Source organism: Cyrtonyx montezumae, unplaced genomic scaffold (genome assembly GCF_038088225.1).
Source record: "Cyrtonyx montezumae isolate F1298 unplaced genomic scaffold, pur_monq_1.0 scaffold_4, whole genome shotgun sequence".
Taxonomy (NCBI): domain Eukaryota; kingdom Metazoa; phylum Chordata; class Aves; order Galliformes; family Odontophoridae; genus Cyrtonyx; species Cyrtonyx montezumae.
The window spans coordinates 19,070,221-19,097,943 of record NW_027072045.1 but is presented as its reverse complement, the minus strand read 5'-3'; the positions used below and the strand labels follow the sequence as shown (position 1 = coordinate 19,097,943).

General features: G+C 48.5%; 2 protein-coding genes across 2 annotated transcripts in view; both read left to right on the top strand.

Moving 5' to 3' along the window:
- The window catches only part of LCOR (ligand dependent nuclear receptor corepressor), a 55,615-nt gene extending 43,492 nt beyond the window's left edge, over positions 1–12,123 (top strand). Inside the window, exons 7-8 of the mRNA XM_065746554.1 lie at positions 2,708–11,377; positions 11,444–12,123. Of these exons, the coding sequence (XP_065602626.1) occupies positions 2,708–3,677 (970 nt within the window). The 3' untranslated portion in view covers positions 3,678–11,377; positions 11,444–12,123. The remainder of the gene's footprint in view (positions 1–2,707; positions 11,378–11,443) is intronic.
- Positions 12,124–17,852: 5,729 nt separating this feature from the next.
- LOC136054974 (uncharacterized) lies at positions 17,853–25,805 on the top strand. Its single transcript, XM_065746542.1, has 2 exons — positions 17,853–17,915; positions 21,052–25,805. The coding sequence occupies exon 2, from the start codon at positions 21,119–21,121 to the stop codon at positions 25,490–25,492; it is 4,374 nt and encodes a 1,457-aa protein (XP_065602614.1). The 5' UTR covers positions 17,853–17,915; positions 21,052–21,118; the 3' UTR covers positions 25,493–25,805.
- The last annotated feature ends 1,918 nt before the right edge of the window (positions 25,806–27,723 follow it).

Genomic DNA, 27,723 nt, shown 5'->3' with positions numbered 1-27,723 from the left:
TAACTAAAAATGTATGTTTACCACTTGTCAAAACTAACTTATTTTTGGTGTTAACCCTCTGGAGTAATGTCTTTCAATGTATGTTTTGGTAAATACCTTCATCCCACCTGCCAAATAAGAGTTGTTGCAGACTGAGACAGGCTTACCTGCAGTGAAGAGCTCTACTATCTGTTATTTTGGGTAGTTTAGTTTTTATGCTACCTGCTTCTTGGATTCAGTGGAGAAGCAAGTTCAGTTAAATGTCTGAAGACTGTATATGTAATTTTTTAATGCTTTGCAGCAGAACTTAAGTTTCATTTAGTTTAGATGGAAGTTAACTAAGGAAGAAGTGTATTTTAACGATAGCAATAATTTGGGTGATGAACCAGAGTGATTTGATTCAAATCACTGCAACCTTAAAAAAAAAAAAAAAAAAAAAAAAAGGGCCCAAACCTGCCATATACATATATAATAAATAGTGAAGTTGGGTGGCAGGGAAGTCTCATAGTTCTGAATTCTCAACATATGTTTTCTTAGGCTTTGCGATTGCACTGAATTATTTTTTTGTAAGGAAATATAAAATACATGATGTACTACTCTGGCTTTAGCTCAAGGTGTGAAAGAATGTTATCAGTAGTTACTTCTAGGCTTCTTGTTTCTAATGTTCACTTCTGCATACATTTGAAAACCCTTTATTCCAGTTAGGTTTGAGTTAATTGTACTGGAGAGGCAGTTTGGGAGTAAGAGGGGTTTTGGGTGTTGATAGGAAAATTTTGTTTGGAAGCTGCTGTGAACTGCTAGTTTCACTAGTGAAGTGCAGAAACAGTGTGTGAATTGAACTCCTATTTAATTGCTGGATTTAGACTAACAGCATTTGGAAAACTTGAAATTTTAAACTAACAACTCACTGCCAGTATCAACCTCATGGACTGCTAACAACAGATGTAACTGCTGCATTTCTTTGGGGAAAAATTCTGCTGTCTGAGCTTTTCTCCCTTCAAGATTTCGTTTCCCATTTAATATTTCTAGTGGTGAAATACTTCAGTCCTTGTTTAACAGTTAGCCTTAATACTTTGGCACAGTTCTTTAGCATAAACCTTCCCCACCTTTTCAGAGTTGAACCATCTCCAGCATTGTTTTCTTACAGAGGCTGTCTAGAATCTGTCAGGACAGCAGATTTTTTCTCGTGTGTGTCCCTGAAGTAAGAGCTGAAGCCCAACACGGGGATGGCAGGGGCAGCATCTGGCTGTCCTGGTCAGCTCTGTGGGTCAAGAGAAGATGTTCTGTACTGGCTCTTGTTGTCGCTTGTACAGGTGTGTGGTAGATGATGGCACAGTCTGTTTAGCATCAGGGAAATCGGATGTGACCTTCTGTTGTAGTTAGCTGTCGGTGCGACCTTTCTTTAGGTGTAAAAATACAAGTGCTCATTCTGATGCTTAATACATGCTCTAGAAGGGATGGAGAATATGCACTAAGTTCTCTGGAATTAGCAAACTTATTATGTGGATTTTGTTCTGAATTCATGCTGACTCCTGTTACTCAATTCAGCTATGACTTACTGCATCCTGGGGAGAAGCTAGCAGTGTATATGTATGTTAAGCACCGTGTGTGTTACATGCTGGGTCCTTTCAGTGGATGCCTTTGCTCTGAAGATTTGCTTTTTTTCTGGTCTTAATGTGAGGTTAAAAATAACGATGTAGCTTTTCAGTAGTATTTATTCAATTGTTAAATAACACCGATTCATCTAGAGAGCTTCTCACCAGCAAAGCCTCCCTGAGCATTGTAACACTCGTAGTCTTTCTTGCTGGGGATATCAAGCTTGGGGAGGTTTGGTGGTGGCTTGTGAAGCTAGTTTCTGGCTGATGGGACTTAGTTACTCTGAAGATTAAAACACATGCATTTGTCTGCAGCAGTACTTTGTGTCGTAGAAAATGCTCGTGACAAAAGGAAAACAGTAAAAATACGTGCTTTTTTTTCCCTGCTATTAACCTTTGGTCTGGACTAAAGTCTGTAGTTCGAATTTGGGATTTTTTTTTCTTAGCCACGTTAATCGCTGTGTCAAATGAGACTCAGGCCTGTGTATGTACACAATTAGTTGTTAAAAGGGCAACTTGGTAAGTCTAGTGTTCTTCTTTGTGATCTGCAGTATCTCAGTTTTCATATTTGGTGCTAAGCATTTTTTTTTTTTATCCTGAGCAGCATTTCTTCAGTGTGATGTAAGCAAACATCATCCAAGGTTTCCTCCTACTCGTAGGTACTGCAGGTGGCAGTCATATTTGCATGTTGAATATGTTGCATTTCTGGCTTACTCTTTTATTACTGTACTTGTTTAGTGGTAACGTCACACCAGTAACACAGTTATGTATAGATCTATGGCGATTGACTCCTACTTTGTAATTAAGGTGCTATTTTCAGACGCTTGCGCGAAGTCTTTTCTACTCCGAGAATTTGTGAACCCAACCAGAGACCAGCCAACAGGTTTCGTTTTTCTTTGCCCAAAAAGCTTCTCTTTTTTTAGTGAACAAGTTTTAAAACTGACTGATGCTGAGACTTATTAAAAAAATAAAAAAATTAACAAATTAAAATAAAAACAAAATTTAGAGAAAAGTAAATATCGCAAAAAGTGATGTTACCCAAGCAAGGCCTTCTAATAAAGGAGTGGCCCCCTCACCCATCCCTCCCTACCTGTGCAAGTCCTGCTCACATCAGTTTCCTTCCATCCAATTAGGCGACCTGGGAGACCCAGCCAGCACCATCCAGAGGGACTACAGAGTGGTGATGGGGTACCTCCAAGAAGCTTGCAGGATGGAACCAGGGAAGGTTATGGCCACTCTACATCTCTTAAAGTACCGCTGGCTCGATCACTCCAGATTAGTGAAGAACTGCTGAGCAGAAACCAGTTTTCTACAGCTGCCAGCCATGGGCCATCTGGACTACAGAATCATGGACAGCACTTAATATTATCCAGGGAGGCTTCTTGGGCAAAACCACACTACGAATTCAATTTCAGCCGCATGAAATTCAGGGGAAATGGTGCACTCAGCAACATCAGTGACCTTCCTTTTCTTACAGAAAACTCTGCCTTTCAAAAAATGGCACTTCAAACTAAACAGGATGGGAAAAAGGACGTGAGCCATTCGTCTCCTGTGGATTTAAAGATACCACAAGTTCGAGGCATGGACCTTTCTTGGGAGTCCCGCTCTGGTGACCAGTTCAGCTATAGCTCTTTGGTAATGGGTTCACAAACGGAGAGCGCGCTTAGCAAAAAGTTAAGGGCTATCCTTCCAAAACAAAACAGGAGAAGTTTGCTGGATGCTGGACCAGATTCCTGGGGCTCAGATGCTGAGCAGTCTACCTCTGGACAGCCATATCCCACCTCAGATCAAGAGGGAGATCCTGGCTCCAAGCAACCTAGGAAGAAAAGAGGGAGATACAGACAGTACAACAGCGAGATACTGGAGGAAGCAATCTCCGTGGTGATGAGCGGGAAAATGAGTGTTTCCAAAGCTCAGAGTATTTATGGGATCCCCCACAGTACACTGGAGTACAAAGTTAAAGAGAGGCTGGGCACTTTGAAAAACCCTCCAAAGAAAAAAATGAAATTAATGAGGTCGGAGGGGCAGGATGTTTCAGTAAAGATTGAATTAGATCCCCAGGGAGAAGCAGCACAAAGTGCAAATGAATTGAAAGATGAGTAGGGATGTTGTAGAGTGCCAATTACTTTGCAAACTGGGTGAGCACTACTGCATAGTTCAACCACCATTGAGCACACCTCATTCTCCTATTTACTGCAATGCTCTTTTCTTTGCAGTTTAGCATAGACTTGTGTGAATGCAAGTGAAAGGCGTGCTCTGAATGTCACATTTGTAAATTCTTTTGTAGCCTGATATGGTGCAGATTCCCTCCTTCACCTGCACACTACCCCTTTTTTCTTTTTTTTTTTTCCTTTTGCCTTTTGCATGTTTCTCTGTAATAGAGAGTTGAGTTACCTCATAAAGAATGCAGATCTGTGGAAGTGGACATCTTGCTTGTGCAGCCCACCTCAACTCCTGCTGTTGGATATTTTTCATGTTGGTCTTTATAGAAATAAGTCCACTTTGTTAAGCTGGTAGTCTCTTAAAACCAGGCTTTTTGAATGAGAATCAGACTGTCGTTCTTCAAAACGTTCCAGAACTCTTTTTCCCCTTCCTTTTCTTTGATCCAGTTGATTGAAAGATTTAAGCTAAATCAAGTTATTTAGGAATGACACCTCTCTTGAACTCGAAGATTTGCTTATTTGGTGGCTAATCAATTGGGTCTAATTAGGCTCTCTTCTATTTTCTTTCTAAATTGAACATGCTTACCATTCGCTGTCTGCTTAGTGCTCACCCGGGGGGGAGGGGAGGGAAAACTTACAAACACTACCTTCAGAATATGTCAGTGAATTATTTGTAACACTACCTTCGCTGTAATTTTGTTAGATATTTTTGAAGGGTGATATTTGACTCACCTGCTTGAGGATGTAGCCTTATCTCACGGAAGACAAGCTTCTCATGGTCAGGAGCAGTCAGGGTACACTAAATGATGTATTAGGGTATGCCTCATTATAACAGAATTAAGGTTCTTTGTGACCTTCATGCTTTTTACAGACTTGATTCTGAGTTTACTAAACTATGTGGTTCCAACAACTAGTTTAAATGACTCTAATCTGGGGATGGGGGGGATATGTGTAACAAACTACTGTGATCTTGTGCAAAAAGAAAAAAAAAGCCCACAAAACAGTGATCTCAAACGTTACAACCTCAGTAGTCTGCCCAAATATCCATATTAGTGAAGGAGCTTGTTAATGTTCAGGGAAGAAGTAAAACACTGGTAGCCTGACCTGGCTCAGGCTCTGTATCATATCTAGCTGTAATACTGTCAGGGTCGAGCACTCAATGAATGGGTGTTTCCTTTTTAAATATTACAGTTGCCAGTAGCAGGAAATAATCTTAAGTCCTGCTTTTTTTTTTTCTTTTTTTGTGTTGTTTTTATTTAACCTGTTTTGATAGTGGTTTAGCACATGCTACAATAAGCATTTAAAGACCATAAAAGCACTCCGTAAACCACAGATCATTTTTTTGTTTGTTTGTTTTCCAATATTAATGATATCTTTACCATTGCGTGGAGATCCAGGATAAGCTTTGTACAGAACTTTTGTCTTCGATGCTTTCTGCGGGAGTGGTCAGTAACTAGGTGGAGCTTACTGGAATTTCCACAACACGACCAAATCAGAATTGCTGGTTCTTCAGGTGGAAACAATTTGATCTTAATCTGTGCAAAAGGTAGATAGAATTACCACTTTTTTTTTTCCCCCACTTGCACAACCAAAATAAGCATCGGCGTTTTTGTGTGAGAGCATTAAGTGACGTCAGTGATTGAACACGGTTTCTAACAGTTCACGGGAGGATGGCTTCAGGCAGTGCTAGAGATGCTGAACGACCTCGGGAGCACTGGGTTCTGTTCGCCTCTGCCCCTCCCCAGCAACTTCGAATTTTCAAAGGTTAGGCACACCACTGCTGTCGTTCTGAATATGCACTGCTCGTTCTTGGAACGGGCTGGGCGTTTGGCCCCAGCTATCCTTTGTTTTTGTTTACTTGCTACCTTTTAGGACTCGCAGTCTCGGTTCCCCGTGGCTCTCTAGCTGTAATGCAGCATTTCAAGCAGTTTGAGCTCAGTGGCAGTGTGTAAACTCTGCAATACTTTCCAGTTTAGCGGAGGATCGCAATAAGGTGCGGTTAAACGTGTGGTTTCATCTGCTGTAGGAAGTTTGCTGCAAGTTGAAGAGAAGAAGGAGTAACGCAGTTTTACTGTTCAGAGAGGTTTGACCTTTTGCAGTTGTCTTTATTTAAGCAACACGAGTTGAGTTTTATGAAAACTTGTCACTGTAGTGTATGTGGAGTGCTCATTTTACTAACCTAAATATTTTGTATGTGTATGTTGAAGTGGGTGACAATCGTGCAGCAGAAGAATGGTGTGCCTACCCTTTAATGCTGCAGTTTTAAAAGAGAAATTTGTCTCGTCATTTCAGACTGTAGGCTAAGAATTGTAAATAGATAGTGAGAAGTCGAGTACTCTTTATTTGCTTTGGTTAGAAAGTGGATATTAAAAAACAGAAAAACAAACCAAACGCGTAACTTTCTCAGTTTAAACGTCCTGAGACCTGAAGATTGTAGTACTCACGTCTGCAAAGCTTTTGAACATAACACTTGATCTGTGATAACTTGATATTCAGGTAACCTTTCTTTTTTTCGAGAAGCTTTTGAACAACCGTATTTCCTCCAAAGGTCTCTGTTGAAAAAAGGAAAAAAAAAAAAAAAAGAAGAAAGTGTAGATTATTTTTTAAGCACTAATTGCATTACGGTGGTAACTGCAATATAAAATAGCCATTATTGTTTTGTGAAGCATGGTTGAGATTAGTTAGTGGTCCCTTTTTAAAATTTCATGAGCCTCTCAAAAAATAAAAACAAATTTAAAAAAAAGCTGCTGAATATTCAAAAGATATATATTTTACCTTATTGTAGGTTTTGTAAATTTAGTCTGTAAGATTCAGGTGCACCTTTTAATGTTAACTTTTGGTTTCAGAGTCCCATCTAATGTATTTTCTCTGAGGTGATTCGTCACGTGAGACTAGTATCACTCCGAGTGCTGCAGTGATCACGAATATTTCCTTTTTCACTACGGATTTTTTACAGGCGCTTTCAGTGTAGCTAACTAGTAGTATATGGGATCATTTTAAATATATGATTGGGGTTAATGTTTGTCCATTAGCATGCTTGATTTTCTGCTGACCAGCAGTTTGCATGGCCAAAATCCCCGGTTGACCATATTTTGGTGTGGGAAGGTGTGGTTCACTGCTGTCTTTGTAGCAAAAGCCTTGTTTCTCATGTTATTTCCGCTGAGTGGATGCTTATGTTACTTGGATCACTTGGACAGGAGCTAAGGTTTAGAATCTTCCTCCTGCTGCTCTTTTGAGATCGCATTGACGTGTAACATAGACGAAGCGCAGCCCTGTACCGATGGAGGCGCCGTCAGGAGGCCTTTCGGGTTCTTTTCATCACTGGTTTGCTCTTACTCCCGAGAACGTCCAGCCGGTGTAGTGATTGGACTTAGCAGTATTGTTGTGTACTACGTTGATGTAGCTGAAGAAGCCTGACAGCGAGAAACTGTGAATATTATTTGTGGCAGTCTCTGAAAACTAGTTTTTCAGTCCAAGTATCATGAAGGAGAATCCCTCTCCCCTACCCCGCCCCGTCCTAGAAAAGTAATTTTATATTTTGTGTGTATAAAGTTTTAAGACTCAAGTTTCATATTGTACTGAAGTTTAGGTGTCGCTTGGTAAATCTTTGCTGCAGCATATAATTGAAGATGAGTAAGGCTTAGTGTGGTAGGGGTCCTGGTGTGGAGTTAATTATCGTACAGTTCTGGTGAGAAAGCCCAACATGTATGAAATGTGTCTTTTTTTTGGTCTTTTTATTTTCTTTTAACTTTATTTGGACTCGTAAGATGTAAAAGTGCTATTTTAGAACTCTGACCTACTACAAACTATTACCTCACTTTCAGCCAGCTGGATCCTCATTCCACAGTGTTGTAGGCATTGTTGTGGCTGTAATGCTTGAGTACAGCTATAGAGTTGGACGTTTCCAGTTGGGTATTGTAGGGACACGTATCTGGACTTGCTTTTTTTATTTCCATCAGGAGGCTTTTTGTTTTTTCTCGGTCATTTGCTAATATCTATTTTTAAAGGCTCAAGATGGTTTCCTTGAGAATTCCTCATTTCTTCCTGTTAAGTGGGGATAAATTAGGAGAGGTAGCTCCACGAGCGGTACAGGTATGCCTTTGCTTTCTCCTCTTTGCAGATCTCCAAATCTGATGCTCGCGTGACCAACCCCATTGCTAGACCTGAAATTGAGCTCTGAATTCTCACTGACACCAGGAAATGAATGCTGTTAACAAACGCAGGTGTACAGATGAGGCAGTGCCCCTAGTAAGGGAGCACGTTCAAGCAATTCTTGTACCATCCTTTTTTGTGGAGCTTTCTGGTGTTCAGGGATATTCCCAAGCACGAGAGGCAACTGCAGATGTGTTTAGACTGGCTGGGAACAGTCAAGGAACGGTCTGTGCTTTGTCTTGTGGCAAGGCCCATATTGGAGTCTGAGTATTTCTTTCTGAGGACCCAAGGGTACATTGCCTTCCCCCAGAAATTCACAGGAACCGGCAGCGTGATTCAGAGGCTTTAGGGCTGAGTAAGCTTTGTATAGGTTGGAACAACTTTTTAGTTCTGATTGAATTGCTTTTTATATCATCTGCAACGAGTGTTATACAGGCAAAACTGGAATTATCGTGTTTCTTTTCAGTTTACGTTGGATTAATGCTCTTAAGATGTCCTTGAGTCTTAGCAGGAGAACACGGTGTCCAAGGAGTGAAGGGAACGCTGCGCTGCTCCCTTGTTTCTCAAAAACAGTGCGGCAACATCTTGTAATGTAAAAAGCTTTTCTTCAGCAAAGACAAAATTTTAACTCTTGAGTGTAAGAATGCATACACCTATTGCAGTCCAGACTCTGACGAAGGCAAATTTATTGATCTGTACTGGAAACTCTTACCACGATATTTTAAATATCTTCAATTCTCTGCCGGATGTTATAGGCAGGATGGGAGGGCTGTTTCTCTCATTCTCAGGAGGATCAGAAACTTCTAGGTTTCCCCCGCAAGTGTTTCAGAAACAAAACGTAGCTTCAGTCTCTGTCAATATTGCTCAGCACCAGTAGATAATGTCGGCTAATATTGGTGTTAGAAGCTGTACCTAAAAGAAGATGCTTTGAGAGCAGTTTTGGTACTATCAAGGTTTCTACTCAGTCTTGAGTTATGTGGAAAACTCAGTGATTAGAACCTTCAGAAACCTGAACATCTGCACTGCCAGTCTTGTTAGATGTAGCCAATATAATAATCACTACAGATACTCATTTCTAATTATCCAGTATATAAACACCACGTACCGTGATGATCACTAAGCAGAGAGAGATTGTAGACTCAGAGTGATCCATAGATGTGCTCCACATGTGCCAGAAAAAAAGCTGCTGGTAGCTGCAGCATTGCGGTGTCCGTCCATCTCGCTCCTGGCCTTGGTCTGACCAGGCCAAGTCTCTATAGCGATATTACAGCAGCAGTTTCAGGTCCTGTCAAACTAAGCCTATATTCAGGTATTGTCACGGAAACCTTAGTATTAGGGAGCTGTAGCTAATCCTGACAGGAGTCTCTTACCCAGCTGCAAGGTCTGTTTCCCTGGGCTAGGTGCTGGAAGGCTGGTTTTTCTTTGGCCTGTCCCAGGACGTTTCATTCACCTTCTTCAAAAACAAGCTCTCTCCCCCCTCCCCCTCCCATGTTTGTCCCTACTTCATTGGTAAGTATAACCTAGAAGTGCTCAAGAAGCTAATTCTACCTGATGGATCAGGGATTAGGAGACAGACTTCATTCTGACTGGAGCAGGAAAAGTTCATGTCAAAGTAATTTCTGTAGTCATTACCTAATACAGTCTCAGTGTGTTTTCCTACTCAGAAATAATGAAGATGCTACTACAGTGACTAATACAGTTTATCAACTACTTGGTGCTACATTTCTCAAATATTTTTGCAGATGATGTTTTTTACGCCTGCATGAAAGCGTGTAAACTTTGCCGTCACTGTAAAAAGCACTTGTCTGACCTATTCTAAAGTACCAGAAAAGGGATAAATAACTGCAGCACTTTTTCTGTTACAATGCCAGAGTCTTAATTAAATCTGGTCTTCAGGTTATGAAAAATCTTAAATGTACAATCTCGGATCGTTAGCGGTTTTTCAGGTCAGATCACGAGTTCTCTTGGGATATGAACCTGTCTTTTAAGGAACAGAAGGAAGAGATGTTCTGAAGTTCAGGCAGGGGATGTACGCACGCCCGGTGTTTTTAACCGATCCCTCCAGTAGGCCGTTTCAGGGCTTGGCACTTGGAATCTGGGATGATGGGTAGGGAAAGGGAAGTTTCCCAAACGGAGAAATCATTTTGGACCGTTGTTTAACGTTCAGTTTGAAAAATATATCACGAGAAAAATGGGTAGGGATTCTTTCTCCCTTATGCCTTCAGGGAATGAGTAGTATTTAGAATCTCTGGCTGAAATTCAAGCCTTTTTACCATGTAAATTTTTAATATAAACTCACTGACTTGCTTTTTACATCTGAGGACTGAAAATGAATCTTAATGTTTAAGTTGTGGAATGGTATATTTCTTAAATGAAGGGGGAACATTAAAAAAAAATAGATTAGAATACCAGCATTAGTGAGCTTAAGGAATTTTAGTATGTAATAGCAAAGTAGAGCAAAGTATTCGATTAAAAAAAAATTAATCTTGAATTGCTAGTCTGTAACTAGGTGCATTCTAATTTAGCAGGTGAATATTCTTTACTTATCGATATATGATGGGCTTTTTGCAAATAGAAACCTTTATCTGAGTCCCACGTGTTGCTTGTACTGATGGGATCTATGCTTACAGCAGCTTACTGCTGCTTTAAAATGTATAAAATATGTTTTGAGTGTTTGCTCATAACTCTTTCTAACCTCCACTTGTTAAATTGTCAGACATTGGTATTTTATCAGTCCGCAATGTAAGTGAAACTAATGTTCTTAGGAATCCAACTTGTACACACACTGTTTAAAAACCCTCAGGGACAGTTTACACACTATCCTCACTCAATTCAGGTACTTGTACTCTCTTCTTAAACCTAGCAGTGACTTGTATTTTGTTTTGCTTTTCTTTTGACGTGCTGATAGCACATCCTTGATGAATGTCAACTTAAAACTCAGTTCAGGTATCCAGGTATAACTCAGCCAAACGGATTTTAAAGCTGCATATTTACTCTCCAGCACACAGTGCCTCAGACACTTATAGTGGCATTCTGTATATTCAGTTATTACTACTGAGCAGATCGCGTGGGGGTTCCTGGTATGTATTGTAAGAAATTCCTATGTATATTATATAATATGTATTATATTATATACATATATAGTATATATGTTATCTTAAACTTATATATTTTAAAATGCCACTACTAGCCAGCGCAGCTAAAAAAGAAATACATTCCCAGCCGCCCCGCCGTGCCCCGCGGAGCCGGCTCCTTAACGTGGCTCTTGCTTCTCTCTCACCATAACTACTTCTAACCTCAAGCACGGGTCCTTGGCTGTCTGACCTCTACACTCTAGTTATGCAATGTCCTTAGAGAATTCTGTGCACTGGCCACTGTGATGGAAACCAATGGGCCGGGAGTGCTTTGAGTTTATGAGTAATTGTTCTGCCAAAGTTTGGTGTTCGTACGACAAGCGTGTGAAGCTGCCGGATAATCGGCAGAGGTCGCGTCCCCGGAGCTGAGCGCCCTCACATCGCGGTGCGCTGCCGCCCGAGCGGGAGCCCTGCTGCTCAGCAGCACCTCTGCTTTGTTGTTTGACACTTCACACCTAAAAAGTCTTCTCTTTCTATTTATGTAACCCATAGTCTTTGAAGAGTATGGTAAATGGCATTTCTCTCTGACCTCTAGAAGTTCAAGTGTCATGGGAAAAAAAAAAAAACAAAAAAAAAAACAGGAACCCCCCCCCCTTTACTCTTATGGACCTCATTTCAATATACTGTTTACAGTTTGACGGAATTGTATAATTTAATATTTCTCTTGTACTGTAGTTTATATTTATTTACAGATTTTTTTGTACTGTGTGATTTGAATTTTTTTGTTCCTTGCTATGATCAATGTTTTATGTAGTAGAGCACTTATGATCACAAATTAAGGTTTTTTGGTTTGATTGCACTACGTTAATTTTTTTAATGCAGTTCTGATTTTTTGACTGGACTAAATAAGCTGTGTCTTAATGTATGTGATAAGTACTTTTAAATTTTTATTTCACGTGGTCCATTTATTTTTTTGCATTGTACGTCGAAGCGCTAATTCTCTTGTTGTGCATGTGTAAGATTTAATGGCTCCATTGTATTATTTGACCATGTCATTTTGGAAACACATTCCCAGCTGTAACGTTGTGTATGGTAGTTTTCACTGGATGCTAGACTTTTCAAAACCACTATTCTTCTAATAAATTTTGTTGTGAAAAACTTCCAGGGGTTCCAATGCTGTTGTTTGTGGCGTGCTTTCTGAGCGCCCTGCTAGAAGCTGAGGGGTTGAAGTGCAGGTGATGCAGCCAAAGAGGAGCGGGGGGGAGGAAGGGAAGATGGCAGGCAAAGCCCAGGCCGGGAGGCCACGCTGCTTTTGTTTCGTGTTCCTGTTCAGGATTGGTGACAGCGCTGCCCCGGCAGCCGGGCAGGGAGTGCTTGTGCAAGCTGACGTGCAGCTCCTGAGCTCTAATTTGCTCTTCCCGACTGCCCGCCTTAATTTCGTCCGCAGTAAATAATTTATTCGGTGAAGAACAAACAGTCTCTCACGAGAGAGAGGAAAAAAGAAAGTAGCCTTGCCCATCGAGCACTTAGCAAGGTGGAAACCGCGGCCGTCGGAGCCTGCCTGGGAATCCTTGCTGCTGCCTGCTGCGCTTGCAGTCAGCTCGCTCGTGGTCTCCCAGGTGTAGAGGTTTCTGCATTGCCCCCTAACAGAGCAGCTCGGTGCTGCTGTCCTGCTGTGGGGCAGTGACACCACGCTGCTGCCCGCCGTGCTCGGGTTGCTTTCCCCCAACCACGCTTTGCGTCGGGTTGAACTACTTCTAACGCCATGCATTATTGATACCTAAATGCTGAATACTAAAAAGTAGGTTACAGTAAGTGTTGTGTAATGGAAGCCACGTGGGTTCAGGCACTGCTGCCAGCCTTCGTGTTTGGTCCTAGGGTGGTCTGGAGAGTAACGCACGGGGACCTCCTGACTTCAGGAGAGCTCGCGTCGTGCTGCGCCTGTCCAGCCCAGGTTCCTCCTGAGAGCTTGCTTTTCTCATCGTGTGCTGTTGAAAAGTAGGCTTCAACGGCGGGTTTGCATCTACTAACGTGATTTCCAGTGCCCTGTTTTTGTATTTTAAGATACTTAGCTGTGACATTACAAACAATCGTATTTCTCTTACACTAATCCTGGTATTAAAAAAAATAAAGCTAAGGTAGCTTTGTGCCGTCCTTGGCTTAGCTTTGCCTGGCAAATAGCTCCTAAATGGTTTGCTCAGAGCCTTACACTGCTTCAGGACTAGGAAGTCTTTGTGTAAATAGCTTGAAAGCCCCGTGCTGTAAACTAGCGTTTATCGTATCTTTTTCTGTACGTCTGAATACATCTGTCGGATCTATGAAAATAGCCTCCGAAAGTGACGAGCCGTGTTCCCATCTGCCATTCTTTTGGATGTACTGCGTGTTGCAAGCTTTTCTCACAACATTTTTAATGGACGCTTTTCATCCTGCGGCGATTGGAAAAACCAAAGTTTTGTTATTTTTGTTTTCCTGGAGGACTTGCCGATGGTCTGGCACTTCTAAGTTCAAGTTTCTCAGCTTAAAGGAATGAAGTCTCAAATTCTTCTCTTGAAGTGTTCTGTAATACAACTCCATGTAACGAAGAGAATGCTGTGCCCCGAGCCAGAAAGAAGCACTCACGCTGTGTTGTAGATGTGGAAAAGGACTGCGATTAGAACTGTTAGGCAGCTTACAGAGTCTGCCAGCTTCCCTTATAGCTAGACGTGAGTAGCAGCTTCTTGGACCTGCTTAGGGATGGGACAGCACGGTGGAGCCGCCTGGTGCTCTCAGTGCTGGGATAAGTGAGAGCTGAAGGCACAGTGGCAGTCTGAAAGCGGCGTTGAAGGCAGAGTTTGTGGTGGTGAAGCAAATCTGGGAATGCGCGAGTTGAGACAATGAAGATAGCAAAGAGATTAAAATAAAAGGCCATCTTTCTAATGTAGTTATTCTCGAGAGACTGGAGTAGATGTTACGGAGCTGGAAGGATCCCAAATAATGCTGTGTGTGGGAGTGCTGCTGTTTCCTCCGTTCTGGTTCCCTCAGTGCAGCCTCTGTGTTTTATAATCCATCACATCCTCAGTTGTCTGGTGGGGAACTCAGAAGAAATCGGGCTGATTTCACAAGCAGATTGGTTCCTGAGTTCCTTCTCACACATCTCCCAAAGAGCCCCATGCAGAGCCACATGTGAGAGCTCGCTGCTGATAGCAGGAGGAGGAGCACACAGCCATTGCACCTGACTTTCCTAGGTTGCCTTTCAAGTATCAGAATTCACAGGTAATATTCAAAAAGAAAAAGAAAGCAACAAAACTTTTCTGAAGTTCCCTCATCCGCAGATGTCCTGCACGCTGTTCTCTTAGGCCTGCCGTGCTTTGTTCTTTGCTGACGTGCACCAAGATCCCCACATCACATGTCCCAAATCCCTCCTGCCCAGCTCGCAGCGCGTGGGCTCACTGAACTCACTTTGGAATGACATTCTGGACTTCGAAAGAGGCTTTTGTGGTTCCCTTTCCTAGTAGCAAACCTTTGACTGCACTCCTCTCCTCCCCGAGCTTTAGCTGGAGGCTTCGACACTGATCGTTAAAAGTTGCTTGGACCATGTGGGGGAAAAATTGATGGAGGAGCTCCCACATGCAGCGCTGCTCTGTGCCGTGCTGCTGCCACAGACAACCCCGTGTCCCCTCTGCAGGGCTGGGACAGCTGCAGCTCCCACAGAGAGGGGACTTCAAAACAGATCCTGGCGTGCTTAGTGTAGCGTTCAGTCTTCCTACATACATAGGCCTAAGTGCATCTCATAGCGAACAGCACGTGCCAAGCCTGGCACACTTTGGGGCCTCCATCCCCTTTGGGTGAAGGCGGCAGTGTGATTTTTCTGGGTTTTCTGATGTTGTGCTGCACTCGAGGTGGTGTTTCTGAGAGATTCCCTTAAAAGCAGATGGACAGATCTGAGGTGTTTGTATCGGTTTAAAACAAAACGTTCAAGGGACTCTAAAAAAGGGATGCCTTAGGACTCTGGTTTTGTGTAAGAACCTTCTGTAGCAAGTGTACTTTGTATGTAAATGCAAGTCTTCTTCTGATTTCTCATTGTTCTGATCTTTCATCAGCATTTGAGGGCTGAAGGCTGTGCCAGCTTGCTCTGTACCTGGATGCTTGCTCTTGGTGGACACGTTGTCAGCCCTGGGACCTCACTGCTGGCTTTACAGAGCTGTGACCCTGTGCTGGTGCATCAAGCTCAGTAGATTGTCGCTTCTGTTTTGGGACCCGTGCTGGCTTTTCCCTGCTAGGCACACGCCCACAGGCATGTGAGGCAGCCGTGCCTGTTGGCTGCTCGTTCATTTCAGCCCATACCTATTGACATTCTCCACTGATGCCTTCACTTCTGGTTGAACGTAGTCTGGGTTGCTCTGTGCAGCAACGAACAGCAAAAATAACATCTCTGTAGATGTAAAGGAAATGTGCCTTGCGGTGCCTTTAATGAGCTTATTGCTAGGTGCAGAAGTCACAGGGGGGAAAGCTGTGGGGGCACTGCGGGGTTCAGCCTGCCGTGGCCCTCACTGTGCATGAAGGTGATGCACCGCTTTGGGTTTCTCCAAGGGATCCTCTCCTTTGCAAGGATCAGTTGGTGATAGGTAGATTTTTCCTTTCGTTTTTCTCTTCCTGGCAAACAAGCAATTGATGGTTTTCATCCCGGGCACGGAGAAACAATACCTGTCATTATGCTGCGGGGAGGAAAATTGCAGACATAAAGTATGCTTTAAATGCAGCATCCAATTACAGAGGGTAAGCTGCCAAAATCAAGGACGCTCTGAATATGATGAATAACCCTAAAGACAGCCAGTTACATCTTTAACAGTGACAGCGTTACGTGTTAAGCAAGGCGTACTTCCCTGCCTCCATTTGCCACAGAGCTGGATGATATGGGATACAGGCAGGAGATGGGACCTGTTTTGGTTGATGCTGGCCATGGCTGGACCAGGTTTGCATTGGTTTGGTCTTCCTCTAGCATTGGAGTGCGTGGAGGCATAAATGATGGAGAAAAATGGCTGTGGGAGGAGAGAGGATGCGCCATGTGTTTTGGTTTCTTAATCGTTATCTGACTATAAAATTAACCTTCATCATTTAATGGTAGCTGAGCGGCAGCTAAATTAACCCACTTTCCAAATAGAACGTGCCAAGCCCATCAGCTCTGCACCAGCCCGTCCCCGGGGCTCCTGGGGCTGAGATCCATGCTTTCTGCCTTAACCCATTTCCCAAGCAGCGAGCCTCAGAGGTGCACCAGGTGTCGGGCTGGCTGCTCAGGACGCAGTTTGCAGATCATACAGACCTGGAGCAAAGTGCTGGTTCCTGTGTCAAAAGGCATTTTTGCACGGTGCGGCGAAGCATCACCATGGGGAGACACACTCTTAGGAGCTGTGATGCTGTTTTTATTAACAGCACGGGCTTGATTATCCCAGGCCCAATTATCTGAATCTCCAGGCTACCTGAAACGGGGCCGTGTCCCCCAACATCTGTTAATTGCACCCAGGATACCCTCTGCTCTTTGGATGCATCCCAAGCTGTGGCTGTGCTGAGTGCTTTGAGCTATGGTGGTGGCTCTACCCAGCTGCTGCATTCCTTTTATCACACCCACACTGGGGCAAAAAAACATATATATATATATATTCTGCAAGTACTACCATTGAGGGAAATATTCATTGTCATTTTTTCTCCCCCAGATGTCCCTGATAATTAGAAAAATTAGCAAGGACAATTCTGGGATGTCTTTGAAACCTGGTGTGTAGAATAGTGTTTCCAACGTGATGAATTTCCCTTGGTTTTAAAGCAATAGCTCAATGGTAAGGTTTTTAATTAGTCATTAAATATTGCATTGGGAGTACCACCGGAGATGCTGAGCTGCTGCGGAGTACGGTCAGATCAGTTACGTGGGGAGAGGAGGCAATGGCAGGAATGTGTCGTGATCAACCTATCTGAGGCTGTGTTCTGTTTAATGTAAAACCAGCTTTGGTTGGTATTTGGCTACAGGTGGGGAGAAGGTTGTTGTAAATGTGTAAATGCTTTGAAAATGTGGAGACACTACTCTGAAGGGTTAGATGCCAGACTCTGTAATGGATGGATGTTGTTTATCCATCAGTTGGTGTCCAGCATGACTGGTGTGCAGCTGACAAAAGCCAACCCAACCAGGCCAACCCCATCCTTAACTTTTGCTTCCTGCTTTTCAGCTGGGCGTGAGCCATAAAACCCCGAAGTGCATCACCAAGGGCAGTGTAAATTTGGTGGCCTTGAAAGCTCAGCAGTTCTATTTCCATCGTCGTTTGGGCTGTGCTTTGCACAACTCAAGCTTTTAGTCTGGAGAGGAAAACTGCTTTTCTCTTGGCTGTTGCGTGAAGCCTCAGCCCTTCCCTTGCTGCTTTCCCATTTTGTCAGTGCAGCAAGAGAGAATGCCTGTAGCACCCACAGAGGTGTGAAGGGACTCATTCATCTGTGTGGGGAGTGTGAGGTGCCAGGCAGATTTCTGAGGATTGAAATAGCGTCATTTAAACCGGTACACCCGGTGTCAGCCTTTAATTGGGGCTTGGGGAGATGACCTGAAGAATGCCCTGCAGCATCCCTGCCTGTGGCTGCGTCCTCCCCAGGGCTGCATCCCTTTCCTGGGATCTCTTGGGGGCCAACGTGGGGCAGAGCGGTGGCAGTGGCTCAGTGCGCTGGCGTGGAGTGCTGCTGAGGGTTTGGCTTCTCCTTGGTCATTATCAGGCCCCGTGTTTCCAGTCTCTGCTGGTTTGGGGTGGTGCGAGGCTGGCGCTGCAGACGAGGGAGGGGAGAGGTCACCCCCATAAAAACTCAGAGCTGGATTTTATAAGTTTATAGCTATGTTTTGTTTCTTTTACAGAACTGTAATCCTGGTGCTTAGAGTGGTCTGAAAGGAACAGAAACACTTAGCCTTGAACTTTTGTTCTGCTGCTGCTTCTTGTGCCTCTGAGGTACAAAACATACCTGTAAACTTATAATCCATCCACTTATAATCCATCCAACTGCTGGGCTACAAAAGGAAACCCAAAAAGGGTTCGTGTTCAGTAGTGAGGCACTTGGGGTGGGCAAACCAGAAGATTGCCGTTGGCAATTGGCAGGTTTTCGGGGACCAGCATTGCAGGTAGGTTGGTGTGAAACAGCTAATTTCCTTTCTCTCCATTTTAATTTCCCTTCTACCCTCAAAAATACGCTTCTGAGTCACAGGCAGGCTGCCCCCAGAGCTTTAAAGGGGAGAGAGAGCACGCCACGAGCTGGCTCTGTGGGGTGGGCAGCGCACTGTGGGCAGTGCAGGATGAAATCCAGAGAGCACGTGGCATTTCCCCCATGTAAATCCCATTACAGGTGCTGGGGGTGTCCCCAGCACGCAAGCCCCCAGCCCCACCATCATGGCCATATGCTCTTCACTGGCAGCCCTGGGTCCCCCCAGCAGCAGTCGGGGGGGGCTGGCTCCCAGCCCCACGAACCGGCAGTGCCACAAAGCAAACAAATGTATTGCAGCATGCAGCTATGCAAATAGCTTCAGAGCACAGCACGTTTTCCCCAGCATTAATTGCTACACCGCGGCGGTTGCGTGGCAACAGCTCTGTGTGTCTCGCTGACAGCTACTGCCCCTTGATTCCTCTGACACCTTCTGTGACAGGCAGAGAGGAGGAGAGAGTGAGGAGAGCTGGGAGGGCAGCGGGGGCTCGGGTGGCAGGGTGCTGGTGGGACAGTGGGGTGCCTTCTGCTGGCGGGGGGAGGTGGCAGGCAGGCTGGGGTCTGTGGGTGGGTGCGTGACTAGGCTGGAGGCACAAAGGGTGGGCACCCCAGGAGCTGCAGCAAGCTGGCCATGGGGCTGGGCTGAAGGCTTTTGCAGGTGCTGGGCAGGATGGCACGATCCTCATAGGCAAACTTGCTCAAGGAGAGCTGTGCTAGGTGAAGGCTGCAGAGGGCTCCCTGTGTGTCCCCTGAGCCTTGCCTGTGCTGCCTCCCAAAGGCACATCCCCAGTTCCCATCCTGCAGTCCTGTCCCGCTGCACCTCCATCAGCAGGACAGAGGAACCCGTTGGAGCCATTATGTCCCCATAGCAGGTACTGCAGGGCTGTGTTCAGCCCTCTGATAACCAGAATGAAGAGATGCCCGCCTGGGGTAGGCTGAGGAGGGGGCAAATGGGCTTGGGGTGAGGAACTGTGTCTCAGTGATGTTGAAGCTGAGAACCGTGAGATTATGTGACCTCAGGCACAGGTGAGCGGTGGCACTGAGGGTGAGATGGGTCTTCTAAGGACAAAGGACACTGAGTCCTAGTGCAGTTATCTCCTTTATCAACCAGGAAAAGTATCTGTATCTGTTTTTTTACATTTACAGCTTAGCAAACTGTGCTTATCTAGGATTAACTCTTCAGAGCGCGGCAGGGCGTAGGGTGGCAGTGAGAGCCGTGGTGCCAGCCAGATGTCAGAGGAAAAGAGGCGAGAGCACAGGGAGATGCACCCGAGGTTTTGGGCGCCCACTGTGCTGGGCAGGACATGGCACTTCCCAGATCCTTGGGACCCGCTGTGCCGGTGTGAAGCCATGAGACCAGCACTGCCCCAACCTGCTGCAGGGCCGGCAGCGGTGCTCCCAGAGCAGGGACACTGCTGACAACCCGTAGCCCCTCCCTAGTGAGGGATCCTGTCCCCACAGCCTGCTTTACCCCTCTCACCACCTACTGCTGCGGGATCTCCCTTGGCACCAAAAGCAGCCAGGGTGAGGACAAAGCATGCTGCTTGGCCTTCAGTTCCTTGTTCTGAGGCATCCCAGTGATGGCTGGGGGGGCGGGGATGGACAGGCTGTGGTGATAAATGTGGGAAGATGGCTGCCACTGCGCAGAGCTGGGATCCTGGGCAGGTAAAGGGAGACCTCCATCCCAATGGAAGGAGCTGTGCAGGGCCCTCCTCTCCTTCCTGGTGGTAGGAGAAAGATGTCACCCCATTGTTACCCACAGGGCGAGAGGAGGAGCTGAGCCACACAGGGATCCTCTCTGGGACAACCCTTCCATGCCGGGCTCTGGAGAGGGGTCAGACTGTCCCTGAGTGCTTTCATTTCTGTTCACCCCAGGTGGAACCGGCTGGGGCTGCAGGAATGTGTTTGGCTGAAGGCAGTGGGTTTGGTGGTGGCCACACAGCATGTTCTGGGGTGCTGGGGCGTATCTGCCATGTGTAACCTGCTCAGTCATTCCTGGAGGTGCTGGAAAAACATTGCCTAAGAAACTGAGCTTGGAATTTGGGCACACTGGGATGCGCAGGGCTGGCTAGTGGATGCTGGGAACAGCATTTCTGGGCAAAGAGAAAACCACGTGGCCAAACTCAGAGTCCAGAGCAGCCCATGGGATGCTTCCATCTGCTGAGTTTGGGAGTGGTACGGGTGGGGTGGGATCTGTGTTGTGCTTCTGCTGGAAGCAGGCGTGGTTTTGGCACCATGCTCCTGACAAGTTCATACAAACACTGCGTAATTATCCCTCAGCCTCCCCACCGATACGTTCTATTTAATTGCTTCTGCTGAGCAGAGAAATGATAATCACGATAATCACCTTCTTTAAGAGGTAGCTCGTGGCTGCGAACCTGTATACAATGGTGCCCACCTTCCTGGGTGAGCACTGCAGGTGGGCAGAGCGAATTTACCAAATGGCAGTAAACCAAAGCCCAGGGCAAATAGCAAGGCACAGCAGCACGGAAGGGTGCGTGGCCGCAGGCGTGTCCTGCGTGCTGGGAGCCCTCCAAAACGTGTGTGTGTGTAGGTGTGTGCACTCATGCTCATGTGTTCCAGAAGTGTTGGGCCCGTGCGTATCACAAACTGCAGGAAGTATCATTCTCTGCAGGAAGTTTGGGTTTGCTGTGAACGTGGTGCTTATGCACCAGTGCTGCCTAGGGGAGAAGTGCAGTTACGGTGCAGCAGCAGCAGCGTGTGATGAACAAAATGCTGTTCATACCCTGTGGCACTAGGGTGCTTGATCTCACCTGGGCATCCGGTGATGATGGGTCTGAGTGGGAGGAGAAGGGTTGTTCCAGTTTTGCAGCATAATCTTTTGTTCCTGACATGTGTCACTGACGGCTTCTCTCTTTGTCTCTCTAGTGAGGATGCAGCAGAGGCAGTAGCAATAGACTCTAACAATCAGCCCAAGTCTCCACTGGAAAAGTTTATGGTCAGACTGTGTACGCACCACCAGAAGCAGTTCATCCGTGTGCTAAACGACATATACACTGAAGTACAACCGGACTGTGAAGGCCAGCAGTCGTCTGAATCCGAAAGCATGGAGGCCTCCACGTGTGGCTCCGGTTGTAGCCAGCAACGCACTGAAAACCAGGATAAGGGTGCTGCGTGTACTGACCCGAGGCCCCTTTCTTCCTTGGAGCCAGGGCAGCCGGGCACTGACAGCACGGGGCAGCCTGCAGAGCTGAAGCCCGCGGACAGGGCAGAAAGCCCCAGCCCTGCTTTGAGGAGAGACTTCCCCGACCCCCCCAGCACCCGGCTGCGCTCTGCCAGCCCAAAGGACAGTTCCACCCAAGGATACCTCAGCACGTTGAACTCTTCCTCTTTGCATTTCCACCATGCCACAAAGAGCCTGGAGGGGCAAGCTGCTGGCCACGAACAAGACCCCGGCGTCAGAAGGTGTGAGGACAGCAAAGACCAGGGAGCAGGTAAGGCGCTAGTGGAAGGCTACATCTCTGTCAAAGTGGCCAACGTGAACGGCAGCGAGGACGGCTTGGACAGCTGTCTGGGCTCCCAGAAGAGCTCTTTCAGGGCCCTGCCGGAGGAGCCCTGGGACCCTGGCTTTGCTGTCAGCCCTCCTCGCCGCGCGGATAAAGAGAACACGTTACAGTGTGGCTCGAAAGCATCTTTGCACCAGGACCTCGATGCGAAAGAACAAGACATGAGACCAAAGCCAGACAACCACCTGCACGCCGCAGCCAAGGGCAAGGCGGGCTGCCACCTGCACCCAGCCGACAAGGGCCCGCTCGACAAATCCAAAGAGGGCTGGCTGCCCGCTGGCACCGCACCGACCTCCCACCGTGCCCCCGCCGGGCACCCCCGTGCCAAGGCAGCCTCCCTTCGGCCCTCCCGCAAGAGCAAAAAGGCCTCGGGGCTGCGGATTAATGACTACGACAACCAGTGTGATGTGGTCTATATCAGCCAGCCCATCACTGAGTGCCACTTCGAGAGCCAGCGTGCCGTGTCATCCCGCAGGACGGCACGGAAGAGTACGCGGGGGTATTTCTTCAATGGGGAGTGCTGCGAGCTGCCCACCGTCCGCACGCTGGTGAAAAGCTCGCGGGTGGAGGAGCGGGGAGGCAGCGCAGCGCAGCGGACGCAGGCGCTCGTCGGCACAAAGCCGACGCTGGTGCTCTCGGGGGACAGCTCGTCAGGGGCAGGACGGGATGGGGAGAAAAGGGTTTCACTCCGGCTGCTGGCCAAAGGCGTGCCAGCCGGCAGAGAGATGAAGGGCAGGGGTGAGCTGGGCTCTGTGCAGCGGGAGCTGCGGGACATGCGGGTGCTGCGGTCACGGGAGGCTGCTGCAGCTGTGCCCCTGTTCTCACTTTCTGCTCCACCCAGCCCTCAGATGGAGGACAGCGTGGCTGGATCGCCATCCCCGGGTTCCCCCTGTAGCCAAGGGGCTGAGGGCTCGGCTGCCCTAGAGGTTGGTGCGGCTCCCTCTGGGGATGGGAGCTCCAAGGACAGCGATGCTGTGCCAGCTGCGGGCTGTGCTGCCCTTCCTGCCACTGAAGCAGCCGTCAGGGAGGAAGGTTCCCCAGATGCGAGTGTGCAAACTGCTCCAGACCTCCCTGCCAGCCCAGAGCCGGGGTCCCCAATGCAGCCCTGCCCTGCTCTGGATGCGGCACCTGAGGCTGACACCAAGGACCATGCAGAGCTCCCGGGCACCAGCAGCACAGAGCCCTGTGGCTTGCATCCCGCAGAGCCCTCTCCGCACTCTCCAGAGATACAGGCTCCTGAGCAGCCCCCTGCCACTGAGGGCAGGGATTGTCTCCCAGAACCCCCTGCCACCTTGCAGGGCGTGGAGGTGAACAAAAGCACTGATTTTATACCAGATGCCGAACTATCAGTTGTGCCAGGTGGCACCTCCCTTGAGCAAGAGGAGGCTGCACCAGCCATCATAGCTCTCCCTGTGGACTCAGAAGGGGAGGCAGAGCAGAACAACAGCCCGGCAGGTGAAAAGGAGCCTGCTGAAGAGGAAACGCTGCCTGAACCCGATGGCTCGGAAACAGCAGAGAAAGACTCCATCTCTTCCAAAGAGAGCCTAGACAAGAAGCGAAAGAAGGGAAGGAGGACGCTCGTGGCATCTGACCGGCGCCTCCGAAGCCAGCAGTCTCAACCACCCGCTGAGGGCAGCACTGAGGACGCTGGTTCTTCCAGCCCTGTGCACCTTCCTGACCTTCAGATCAAAGCCTCCAAGAGTCCTGGTGCTAAGCGGTTCAAGAGAGAAGGGAACCTGGATGGGACAACACCCTCACACTTCCCAAACGACTGCTTCCATAGTGTGCTGCTTCAACACAGTGAGGGGCAGAGCACTGGGCATACTCTGGAGAGCAGTGCTGAGGAGAATGGTGTCACCACCAGGCAGACCTATAAAAGCATCTTAGCAAAAGAAACTGCATCTGAGGGAGAAAATTCCTGTGAAGATGACCCCTCTGCTACAGGTGACCAAAGTCAACCAGGTGAGATGCTGGATATCTGTGTGCAGACTGATGCCGAGAAGAGCGTCCTCCTCCTGGCAGAAAGCAGCATGCCTGCAGGCAGTGTGCAAGCAGAGGTGAAGCTGGACAGTGTTGGTGCAAAGGAGGAGAGCTCTGACAGTGCCATAGACACGGGGAAGCTGGAGCAGTATGAGCCGGTGGGCAGCCGATCTCCGTGTCCTACCAGCAAAGGTGGAGGAAGCAAGCATCTACCAGCGAAGGCTGCCAAGCACAAAAAGGTCACCCCGCAGTTTTATAACTTAAGGCATGCACCCGCACCTGCTGACACTGCACAAAAGAGCTTGCCAGGGAAGGAGTCTATGCAGGCTGTCCCCAGAGCCGGGGATGAGTGCAGCTCAGAGAATGATGATGCCCTGGCGCTGGAGGATATGGATGTGGAGGACAGCAAGCCGAGGTTCATGGAGTGGTGTGCCGAGGAGGAGAACCAGGAGCTGATTGCCGAGTTCAACACCCAGTACATGAAGGTGCAGAAGGGATGGATCCAGCTGGAGAAGGAGGTGCAGCCAGCCCCGAAGGTGAAGAACAGAGCTGACAAGCTGAAGGAGATCTGGAAAAGCAAGAAAAGGACACGGAAAAGCAGAGGGGCCCTGGAGGTTCAGAAGCTGTCTCCCGTCCAGATGCTGTTCATGAAGGCCTACAAGCTGTCTGACATCTGCCAGTGGTTCCTGGAGACCACCGAGACCCGCTCGCTGGTGATCGTGAAGAAACTCAACACGCGTCTCCCGGGGGAGATCCCCCCCATCAAGGTCCCCATGCAGAAGTACTCCTCCTCCGGCCTCTACCCCAGCTCGCTGCAGGCTGAGCGCTTGAAAAAACACCTGAAGAAATTCGCCGCCACCACGCCGGCCCGCAACAACCTGAAGAACCAAAAGCTGTGGGCCAAGATCCGCGAGAACGCCGACAAAGCCGAGGCCGAGGAGGGCATTGCAGCCGGCCAGCCTCCTCCGCCTGAAGCTGGCCCCGAGGAACCGAGCCAGGAGCGGGGTGCTCAGCCCACCCCCAGCCTGCCCACGCAGGCCAGCACCCGCATCCTGCGCAAGTACTCCCAGCTGCGGGGCAAGCTGCGGGCACAGCACCGTGCTGCCCGCACCGACCGGCGTGGTGACGTGCCTGCTGAGCAGCCGGGCCCTGAGAGCAAGCCCAGCCGCAAGAGCCTGTGCATCAACCCGCTGATGTCCCCCAAGCTGGCCCTGCAGATCAAGGCGGACGCCTTCCCTGCTAAATCACCCGCAGCGGATGGAGCAGGGAAAGGGCGGAAAGGGAAGAGCAAAGGCCAGGAGGAGCCCTCGCCCAGGGCCGAGCAGCTCAGCAGGAAGAAGAGGACTCTGAAGGAGAGTGAGGCCACGCAGGAGCGAGCCGGCTCCTCAGGGAAGGACAAGGTGCCGACCAAGAAGGCTGGAAAAATAAAGCACTCGGAGGTGAGCACCAAGGCTCCCGCCACCCGCAAGCAGGTGGAGAGGAGCAGCAAGCTGGCCAAGAAGTTGTCTTTGAAAGAGAAGAGAGCCCCGAAAAGGCAACTGGAGAAGGTGCGGCTGCCGGTGCGGAAGGGCAAGGAGAACACTAGCCGCCGTGCCGCACCGCCGCCTGGTCACGAGGAGCTGGGCCCATCCCCACGGCACAGGCCGCTCGGGGAGTCCTCGACGCGGGCGCAGAAGATGGCCAACAAGAAGGCAGGTGGGGGGAAGGCCCTCCCCAGGGCCGTGAGGAAGGGGCAGGAAGGCGGCAGCTCGCAGGGCAAGCGGAAGCTGCGGGCGAAGGGGGACTGCTCGCACAGCAAGCGCTCGCGGCTGGATGCCAAGTAGCGACGCAGCGGTAGCCATGTACAGAACTCCTGTATAGTAGTAACCCTTCCCATGCATTAACTAAAGCTGCTTTTATAAGCTGTAGCAAGCCTTTAAAATCCGCAGTTACAGGATCACGCCCGTGATGTTAGGCATCGGAAGCTGTGTCTGGGGCGGAGAAGAGGTCAGCCTGTCTGGCTCTGCTGTTCAGAAGGAAGTGTCTGCAGTTCGGATGGTCCTGGGGCTTTTGAACTCAGAACCAGGCAGTTTTAGTTAAAAGTACAGTGCCTTATTTATCACTTTAAAAATAAAAATAAGAAGCTCATCTGTGTGATTTGGAGGCTTGCGTTTTATACTTGAGGCACAAGCACTTGTACTGTAGCAGAAAGAAAACCACCTTCGTGCACATGAAGTAGCTTTCAGCAGTCTTTCGGTGCGCGCCAACATTTCCCTTCCCTTCAGCATCCTTCTGTCTGTCTGTGAGTGGCATTTCAAGCAAACCCAAACCCCTTTGCCATTGGTGAGGGAGAGGAAGGTGGATGGGACACGTGTCAGTTCTCCCGCAGCTGCCGGCGGCTCTCCAGGCATTCATACGTGGATGTCACCCGGAGGCTCAGCCCCTGTCCCTGTCCCTTTGCACGGCTGCAGCTGATTTTCCCTATAGTTTGCATTCACTTTTGTACCAACACGCACCTCGCTGCTTGTAGGAACCCCAGCGTGAGCATCCCGTGCAGGAAGCAGCAAGGCTCTGGTTTGACAACTCCTTTCCCTTCCCTTTGAATCACGCAAAAGTGAGCTCTCTGAGCAGTGACAAAGTGATTAAATCTTGCCTGTCAGCCCCTGTACAGATTAATACGGAGTTATCTATGACTTTAATTTTTACTGCATGTATTAAATATGTCAAACATTCCATCAGGAAAGATTTAAAAGCGTTTCAGGAGAGGTGCTGGTGGCAGCCATAGTACTGCTCTGTACCTTCTCCACGGGTCCTCTCCCCTTCGCTTCTCCGCCTGCACCCGCCTTTCCCTTCCCTTGGGCTGGGGCAGAAATGCGGGACCCCCTCCCCATATTCTGTATTTAATTTCTCTTCTACTTCTCGGGGCTGTCCCTTCCTGCCCTGTGTTGCGATGGCAGCTCCAGGTGGTGCTCCCCAGAGCTGTGCCGCAGCTTCGGCACACATCGGATGGGATGCTGGGCATCCCACAGCACGGGAGGAGTGCGAGGTGTCAGGCTGAGGGCTGGGAGCAGGCCAGGTGACAGGCTGCCTGGCGAGGTGGCAGGGTGCTCTTCTGTTTTATTTGACAGTGACAGGCTTTGTCTTTGATGGGTAACGTGCAGCTGCCACTTGTGGCTGAGTGACCGCAGCCAGCACTCGGGCATGGCCCAGTCCAGGTCAGGGTGGGCGCAGTGGTGCTCTGTGCGAGCTCTCTGCATCGCAGGTCGGCCAGGGATGCTCTCACCTCCAGAAAAACAGGATGGCTTCCTGCTGGGAGGCATCTCCAGCTCCTGCTGCCTCTCAGGAGCTGCCATCCCCTCGTCATGTCCTGTGAGTGTAGCTTCCAGGTCTTGTGGCCCACGAGGCGTGCTTCACCACGTGCTTCGTGCTTGTGAGTGCTGTGTTTTGGGAAAGGACGGGGGGATGTTTTAGTATGCTAGCAAATGAAGGGGTCTGTGTGCGAGGTGGCCACCTGGCAGGGTGGCACCGCCACTGTTTCTTCATCAGTGCCCAGATACGATTTTCTTCTCCCTCTCTTCCAGTCAGCATTGCCTTGCTCCATTCCCCATTTACTCGCTGACATCCTCTTACCAGCCCCAGCGCTGTGCCCGCAGTGCTCCCCGATCGTAGCAGTACCGGCTGCTGCTGCTGCCACCGCTGCCCCTTCAGCTTTTTCCTTGCTGGCTGACTTCTCATCCTACTCACGGAGCTTGCCTCCATCCCTGCTCCCTGCTCCGCATATCATAGCGTCCGTTCCGCCCGTCCCTTCGCTTGGTGGTTGTGAAATGAATCCATCTGTTCTAAGATGTTCTCAGGAGTTTGTATTAAGATCACCCCTAGGCTTAGCGGAATCACGGTTCCCTCCCCTCCCTCCCTCCTCCCCAGACCCCCCCCTGGTTTGAGAGCACTTCCACCGGGCCGTGGGCAGCTGGCGTTTGATTCAGGGCACGTTGGCAGCTGTGGGGCGGCCGCAGAGGGCACCGTGGTGGCCATCATGGTGTCACCCAGCCCACCGGGCCGCGTCGCTAGCCAATGT

Coding starts and splice junctions, on each gene's coding strand:
- LOC136054974 (XM_065746542.1), top strand. CDS start 21,119: ATGGTCAGACTGTGTACGCACCACCAGAAGCAGTTCATCCGTGTGCTA.